Genomic DNA, 8,687 nt, shown 5'->3' with positions numbered 1-8,687 from the left:
CTTCTTTCTTCTTCAGAGAAGTTTCTCTTTAAGTCTTTAGCCCACTTATTTATTGGGCAGTTGTTTCTTTGAGGATTTGTTGTTGGGGCATTTAATTTTTTGAGTTCCAAGTATATTTTAGATATGAGTCTCCCTCATTTGTAATAACTAGATTCTGTCTAGGATATTCTTAGCAGAGAATCACAGTACTTTAATAGCTATGTGCATATGACTATATAAAATATTTATCAAAATGAACTCCAAGAAATGGAAACGAAGTTTTTCTAGTATATTGCTTGCAGTTATTTCATTTTTTCTTTCTTTTTTTCTCCCTTTGGTTTATTCCCTATTGTCACTGTTTTTGATCTCTGTTTTTCTGATTTGGGGAAGGGAAGGAGAATCATAGAAATGGTGGGACAATGGGTGAACCAATGTAACAGTGATAATCACTAGACACTGTTAGAAATAAAATATACAACTTGGGAGGAAGGGGAGTTGGAGGGGATGGAAGAAAATGAGGGAGGGGGGAACACTGTCCAAAAAGAAATGTACTTATTACCTTACTTATGTAACTGTAATCCCTCTGTACTTCATCTTTACAATAAAATTAAAAAAAATAGGAAAAAAAGGAAAGGAAGTGGAAAGATAATGGTGCAAAGTTGTTGGTATTGTCTGATGAGGATACCTTGTAACCCTTTGATTATATTTGAGTCATGGCACCAAAAAGTTATTGGTGTCTGGGGCATTGAAGATGTTCCTCAGTTCTTGGGACTGAGGCCTAAGAGTAGGATGCTGCCCCAGGTACAGTAGACAAACCACCACAAATAAAACAAAGTAAAGAACCAGCTAGATACTATTCTCTTTTTTTCCCTCTGGTCTTGGGGCTTACCCTCTGGGTCTGGGCACTGTACCTCAGCTAGCTCTTCAGCTCAAGGCCAGCACTCGACCACTTGAGCCACAGTGCCTTATGGTTTTCTGGTGGTTAATTGGAGATAAGAGTCTGATTTTTGCCCAGGCTGGCTTTGAACCGTGATCCTCAGATCTCATTGATACTGTGATACTGTTCTTATATATGGCCCTTCAGAATGTTTTTTACTACCTGCTGTAAATATTCTGGATATAAATTTTCTTTTACTTCTAATATAGTGTCAGTGGTAGATGAGAGAAAATATTTATGACATTTTGTATCTGGATATAACTTTTGTTTCTGGGTATAACTATGTGACTTGTTTGTCATTGGGACATGATCTAGTGAGATGAAAAGTGCTTTTGCATTGAGGGTTGACTCTTCGTGCTGCCAGGTTATTCTTTGAAGACTAGATTCTTGCGGGATAAGAAGCCATGTGGAGATCCATTCCTGGCAAGTGAATGAGGCTTACACTAACAAGCCCAGATGAGAAGTCTTCCCAGCCAGTCCACAGAATCATGAGACATTATAAATATGTGTTCTTTTTTCTTTTTTCTTTTTGGTCCATCATGGGGCTTAAACTGTGGGCCTGAGTGCTGTCCTTGAGCTCTTCAGCTCAAGACTAGCTCTCTACCACTTGAGCCACAGTGCTACTTCCAGTTTTCTGGTCCATGATGGCTTTGAATTGTGATCCTCGGCTCTCAGACTCCTGAGTAGCTAGGATTACAGGTGTGAGCTACTGATGCCCGGCTTAAATATATGTTCTTTTAAGTCACTGAGTTTGGGGTAGCTGCTATGCAGCAGAAGCTCACTGATGGCATACCCTAGTCTTTAGTTGTTCCTGGAAACCAGTCCTAAGACCAGCCAGCTCTTTTCTTTCTCCCAAGAAACATCCTGCTGCTTTGGCAGTAGGAGAGGAGGATATGGAGGTATAACAAGATCTTAACTTGCCTTTCAGCCAGTCTTCCTTTTCTATCTTTGTGTGTGCTTTCTGGTGTTCATGATAATGCTACTTCCTGAATCATTTGAGAGATTCTGTGTTTATTTGGTTGCTTTTTACCTTTCTGGCCTAGTATATCTCTTATTTCCTTCATTTACTGTTGCCTATCAATGACTGTATTAGGGTTTTCTGGAGAAGGACTATGTTCAGGCCCTAGTACTGACATGCATGCACTCACACAGGTTTTGGGAAAGAGTTTAGCTAAAACAGGTGTTCAGATTGCTATCTTTAGATGAAAGTTTTTTAACATGGTGTTCTCCTAACCCACCTGTGTTTTTTCTGTTTGTTGACTGGAAAATGTTGGCTGATTCAAGTTATTTAGGTGGTGTAGTCATTGAAAATGAATGGATCTTTAAAAAAATTTCACTAGTTATCCCTTTCCCCTCAAATCCAAACTTAATTTGTGATAAGCTTGGCTAGGTATAGTCTCCCGAAATAGTTGAAAGGAAATCAGTGTTTTGTGTCCTGATGAACCTAATGTGATTTAAATGAATTTGTGTTTAAAGTTGCAGGCTTTTGAAGGAAAAAAATAAAGCATTTACAAGCCAGATTTGATTTAAGCCCAAATCAACCCCCTCTTTTTTTTTTGTCAGTTGTGAGGCTTGAACTCAGGGCCAGGGTGCCATCCCATAGCTACTACAGCCCCACTTCTGGTTTTCTGGTTGTTAATTGGAGATAAGAGTTTCATGGACTTTTTTGCTTGGTTTGGTTTTGAACCATGATCCTCAGAGCTCAGTGTCCTGAGTAGGTAGGATTACAGGAATGAGCCACCTGCACCAGGACTTTATTTTCTTTTTGTTCAAATACTAGATTGAGGGAAAGTATAGATTAGATAGGAGGGAAAGTGTGGAATTTTCAGTTAGGTTATGAAATTTATAAAACACAAGAACTGCTCACCTGCTACATGCCACTGGTCTTAAGACATTATGGAATTCCAATGAGAAAGCATTATTTTCAGAAGGCTCCTATTTCCAGAAGCACAAGCAAATCATTAACTTTCCTGCTTTGTGCATTTGAGAGAGCTTGGCTGGAAGAGGTGGGTAGGGCTGTTTGCTTTATACCTTCAGGAGACCACGGCTGCTGGATGAGCTAGTGGTAGGGAGGCCTTTTTGAACTTGTACGTTTGATAAGATTGCTCCAACAAGGTACCACTAGTTGAGGAAATTTTTTTTTTGTTGGTCATGGGGCCTGAACTCTGGGCCTGAGCACTGTCCCTCAGCTCTTCAGCTCAAGGCTAGTGCCCTACAGGTACCACTAATTGAAAGCCTTTAAAGTTGCCAAATTTTTGTCTCATCATTCTGGAAGTCGAACATCAAAGTATGCCTAGAGTTTCCTTCTGAGGCTTGTTCTGTGCTTTTGGAGGATTACTGGCAGTCTTTGATGTGTCTTGGCTTGTGGGTCCATAACCTTGACATCTAGTTCATGCTTATGTGCTCGTCTTCCTGTGTATGTATCAGTGTAAAAATGTCCCCTTTTTATAAAGATACCAGTGTGTGGCTCTGATAACTTCATTTTAGCTAGATAACCTATGAAGGCCCTGTCTCCAAGAGAGCACACACTGTGAGGTACTGGAGCTTAGGATTCTAACATATCTTTTTTCTTTCTTTCTTTTTTTTTTTTTTGGTACTGGAGATTGAAGTGAAGGCCTAGTGATCTGCCACATGAGCCACACTCTAGTCATTTTGCTTTTGAGATAAGTTTTCCTATTTTTCCCACGGCTAGCCTACAACCGTCCATCCTGGGATTTCAAGTGTGCAGGATTAGGCCAATCTTTGTGGGGAACACAATTCAACCCCAGCACTCAGGGAGAATGAGACTCATGACATTGTACTTGTGATTTCTCTTTTTAGCTGTAGGGCCACATGTGAGGAATCAGGCCAGAGGTGGTGGAAGGAGAGTAGTCGGGGGAAGGGGGATAGTGGGGGACCTGAGTATTTTATTAGAATATTTTATTCCTGAGGTCATGTAAGGGCCTAGATTTCAGTTATATTAAGTAAAAATAGAGGAGGCCATTGTTTTTAATTTTTTATTGTGAAAATACCATACAGAGGGGTTACAATTATATGGGGAAGATAACAAGTTCATTTCTTACCAAGGATTGTTGCCTCCTCTTTGTTTCCCCTTCCCATCCCTTCCCATATCCCCTCTCCCCCTACCTGATCCTCCCCCCCAAAGTTGTAAAGTTCGTTTTTGGACTTAAAGACCTACCTGATCCCCCCCCCCCAAAGTTGTAAAGTTCGTTTTTCGACTTAAAGACTTGTATGTCTCATTGTTGCAATGGGTCCACCTGTATCCTTATTTAAACGATTTGTTTTTCCCCTTCCCCTCCACAAATTATACCGACATCAAATACAGTGAAAGCACAGGTTATACCGTGGGGGAGGGATGTACAAAGCAACAAAGAAATCATCTTATAAATATGTTAGAAACAATTGCATGAAAGAAAAAAAACATTTGAATACTTATCTTGAGATTCATTTCCCTAACATCAACTTATCTGACCTTTTCTGCTTGACTCAGACATACACTGGTTATTGAGAGGCCATTGTTTTAGACTGGACTTGTGTACTAAGTGGACCAGGCCAGTAATCAGAATGTAGTTAATAACAAAAATTCCATATCACCAAACTGAAACTAGGTTATTTTTTGTCCTCCCAAGCTATCAGGAGAATAAAGGGTAACAGCCAAGTTTCCTAAACAGGCCAGTTTCCATTGGAGTGATAATGAAGTTTGTTTTGCTTTAAACAGAAAAGTAATCTTGAAATTAACCAATTAGTTATTCTATTTCCCCTTTCTGTTAATTTACTAGGAAAGTCACATTGAAATGGCCAATCTGTTTCTGCTTTCTATAGCTTTTCTGTCTATAAAAGCAACCTCCTGTGCTCAGTTATTGAAAAACTCATTTTATTTGATGGAGTGAAATGTTGCCCTATTCTAGAATTACAAACAAAGCTAACCATCTTTCATTTATTGTGGTTTTTATTTTAAATGTTATGTTTATGATTGAAATATTTGTGTTTATTAATGAGGTATAGGGTGAGGTGTATATGTTAGAGCATGTGTGTGTTCTCACACTTGAATATCCATCCTCTCCTGTCCTTCCTTCTCTGCACAGCATCATTTATTAACTAATCTCAGTAGTGTGATACTGTCTGTTCTCTGCCACTGATCACACAGTCTAGGACTGTGGAGAAAGATATCAGAAGGCAGGAATCCTAAATGAATGGAGATCACTGGGGCCCAGCTTCAGGGAATGTAATTAGTATGGTTTCAGTAATACTACATCTAGCAAGCCAGAAAGAGTCCAGTAGTACCATTTATTATTACTCTCTTCCTTTATTATGTATTATTCTATAATTAAAATAGAAGTTTTAGTTTTTTTCATTTATCTTGTTATTATTTAGGCAACATTTTATTTTAGTTTTTTTTTTTTTTTGGTTGGTTGTGGGCTTGAACTCTGGGCCTGGCCCCTGTCCCTCAGCTCTTCTGCTCTTCAGCCCCTCAGCTCTACCACGTAAGCCACAGCGCCACTTCCAGTTTTTTGAGTGGTTTATTGCAGATAAGTCCCACTGGCTTCCCTGCCCCGACTGACTTTGAACCACAGTCCTCAGATCTCAGCCTCCTGATTTGATAGGATTACAGGCATGAGCCACTGGTGCCAAGCTTTTATTTTAGATTTTTTTATTGTAGAAAACTTCCAACTTCTAAAAGAAAAAAGGAACAGTAAAATGAACTTCACTGAACTAACCACCCAGTTTTAAATATTAATTCATGGTCAGTCAATTCTGTTTAATTTATATTTCTTTTCTTCTTTTGTGGATCGTGGGGTTTGAACTCTGGGACTGGGCTCTGTCCCTCAGCTCTTCAGCTTAAGGCTAGTGCTCTACTACTTGAGCCACAGTGCCACTTTTGTTTTTTTAGTGGTTTATTGGAGATAAGAGTCTCACAGACTTTCCTGCCTGGGCTGCCTTTGACCTATGATCCTCAGATCCCAGCCTCCTGAGTAGCTAGGATTACAGGCTTGAGCCACAGGCTCCGCCTTAATTTATATTTCATCCTCCTCCTTCAACCATTATTTTGAAACAAATTCCCAGCAGAATATCATTTCATTGCATAAACCTTATTGTGTCTTTCTGAAGGACAAAGGATCTCTTAAAAACAATAATGATATTAAAAATTAGTATTCCTTCATAGCATCAAGTTAAAACCTAGGGTTCAAATTTCTTTTATTGCTCTTATCCTTTAAAATATTTTTACTTTGACTATAGCATCACGTAAAAACCTGGGGTGCAAATTTCTCTTATTTATCGTATCCTTTAAAATATTTTTACTTGGCCTGTAGGTGTGGTTCAAGTGACAAAATTGCTTGCTTAGCAAGTTAAAACCTAAGTTCTGCACTGAAAATATAAATATATAAAAATTTGTAAATATATAAGAATAAATTGTTCTCTATCAATACATAGTGATCTGTAGCCTTTTTCTCATACCCTAGGATTTATTTATGTATTTCTTTGTATGCATATATGTATTTTATATTTGAGATATGTTTAGCCAAAATGATTTTCTGCTTTAGCTTCTTGAATTCTAGAATTACAGATATGCATCATTGTGCCTGGGTTGTTGGATTGTTTAAAAAACTTTTTGCAACTAATTAATAATGAAAAAAAAACTAAGATTCTTAATTTATTTTTAAAGTCCTGGAGATCAAGTCCAGAGTCTTGCATTTGCTAGGCAAATACTCTACCACTGAGCTAAAGATCCCTAAACTCCCCTTTTTTCTTTTTTGCAACTCCCCTTTTTTCTTTTTTGCAACTCCCCTTTTTTCTTTTTTGCTACGTAGCCAGGCTGGTTTGATATTTGTAATCTTCCTATCTTGGCCTCCTGAATGTTGGAAAAACAAGGGTGCAACCTTGCTCAGCAAAGACTTTTTTAATTTTTAAAAAATGTATATTGTTCAGTGTTTTAGGAATAGTTCTAAGCAACAGGTCACTGAGTTAGTTTTGTCATTTGTGTGGCTCCATCTCCTGGCCTAGGTAGACCAGGTTGGGATTTGAGTGGGAACTTTCATGAGGCCTCCGGGTTTGACACTTAACTCCAAAGGAATTCTGAGAATCCTTGCCATGTATTCTGAACAAATGATTACCAGTGCATTTTCTTGTCTTTCCCCAGGCCCGGCAGCTCATCCTACAATATGGCTTAACCCTCAGTGACCTGGATCGACACCCAGAGGTAAGAGAAACATAGATTATTGTACATTTCTTTCCTTTTCCTTTATAGTTCTCACTTGTTCATGAACTCCAGATAGTTTGTCATAGTTTAGTTATATTAACTTTTCTTCTAGGACCCTGAGTATTCATTCTGGCTGAGGTCACAGAGGAGAGGTGGTTAGTTGATGTTATTGGTATAGTACAAGGTAGATTACCTGGGACTTAACTCAAGTTTTGAGTTAAGTATGCCTTACTTAAAGAGGAACTGGATAAGCTTAGGGTTTAGTGCTTCTTAAGATAACTTTTTCTAAGAAATGCAAAAGAGTGAGCTAGTACATAGAATTTACACTTAAGTGGAGACAAGAAGTCATTATCTGTGGCAGCCATGAAAACTGATATTTTGAAAACTAACAAGTTTTACAGTAGATACCTAGTCCTAGAGGTTGTTAGAAAAGACCAAAGATGAAAATGAGCAGTTTGACATGTGATTGCAGCATATTTTCTGAACCATTATTAGGTATCAGGTTTTAGGACTGTTCTTCCTATATTAAGTTCTTTAGCATCCAGCAGTCTGATGGTGGGTACTATACTTATTCCACTTTAGGGATATGAAGAAGGTGCAGTTGAGAGTATATCAGATTATTAAGGCCACAGAATAAGGAGCATGCCCAGAATTAGAACTTGTTTACTACTGCCTCTAGAACAGTGGTTAGAAGAGCAGTAAGACAGTGTTAGAAAAAGAATTGTTGGAAGTGGTAATGTTGGAGCTGAAGTGGTAAGGCTCCAGTGGATGGGCAGGAGAGGATGGGTAAGTAGGAACCACAGGCATGTGGGCATATATGAACAGTGCCCAGACTTTCTGGGGTGATTTGGACAGAGTGAGTGGAATGTGTTGGTGCGTAGTGAGAACTAAGAGGGTACCACTTTGATACACAAATGGTTTGAGGTGTTAGTAAGACCCATGGAAGGCTTTTTTGGGGGACTGTGGGTAGAGCTGGAGGCACAAGCTGAATCAGCAATTCGGCAGCTATAAAGAATGTACTTTTGGCTGAAGGTGGGTTCAGATACTAGACAGAAAAGGTAGCACGTTCCTGGCATATAGTTTCCACAGTGTATCCTGGCCTTATGTGCAGGCTGGAGGAGAATAATGCAAACTGCAGCTTCAGACATGCTGTGAAAGGATAGAAACGGTGTGCTTCTCTGAAACTTTCTAGGCTTTATACCTGTGCTACCCCAGCCATGTCAAGCAGCTATAGCATAGGTGGAATGTATCCCTCGCATATTACTACTTGAGAAAAACCTTACCTAAAGTTACCATGTTGCCCATACAGAGTATGGGCAGTGCTTTCTTGAAATCCTGCTTTATTGAGTTTGATTTTTTTTTGGTGCCAGTCCTGGCTCTTTAACTCAGGGTCTAAGCTCTGTCCCTGACCTTTCTTTGGTCAAGTCTAGCACTCTATTACTTGAGCCATAGCTCCATTTTTTTTAATTTATTTTTTATTTATTTATTTTTTGGGTCCGGTTGTGGGGCCTGAACTCTGGGCCTGGGCGCTGTCCCTCAGCTCTTCAGCTCAAGGCTAGCACTCTACCACTA

The 8,687-nt window shown here is 39.1% G+C and overlaps 1 protein-coding gene across 1 annotated transcript in view; it reads left to right on the top strand.

The window, feature by feature from the left end:
• Positions 1-8,687, top strand: part of Rpia (ribose 5-phosphate isomerase A) — a 36,104-nt gene that overhangs the window by 16,239 nt on the left and 11,178 nt on the right. Inside the window, exons 4-5 of the mRNA XM_013035504.1 lie at positions 7,056-7,115; positions 7,611-7,674. Coding sequence (XP_012890958.1) covers positions 7,056-7,115; positions 7,611-7,674 — 124 coding nt within the window. The remainder of the gene's footprint in view (positions 1-7,055; positions 7,116-7,610; positions 7,675-8,687) is intronic.

Source organism: Dipodomys ordii, unplaced genomic scaffold (assembly GCF_000151885.1).
Source record: "Dipodomys ordii isolate 6190 unplaced genomic scaffold, Dord_2.0 Scaffold214, whole genome shotgun sequence".
Taxonomy (NCBI): Eukaryota; Metazoa; Chordata; class Mammalia; order Rodentia; family Heteromyidae; genus Dipodomys; species Dipodomys ordii.
This window is presented reverse-complemented; position numbering and strand designations above follow the sequence as displayed.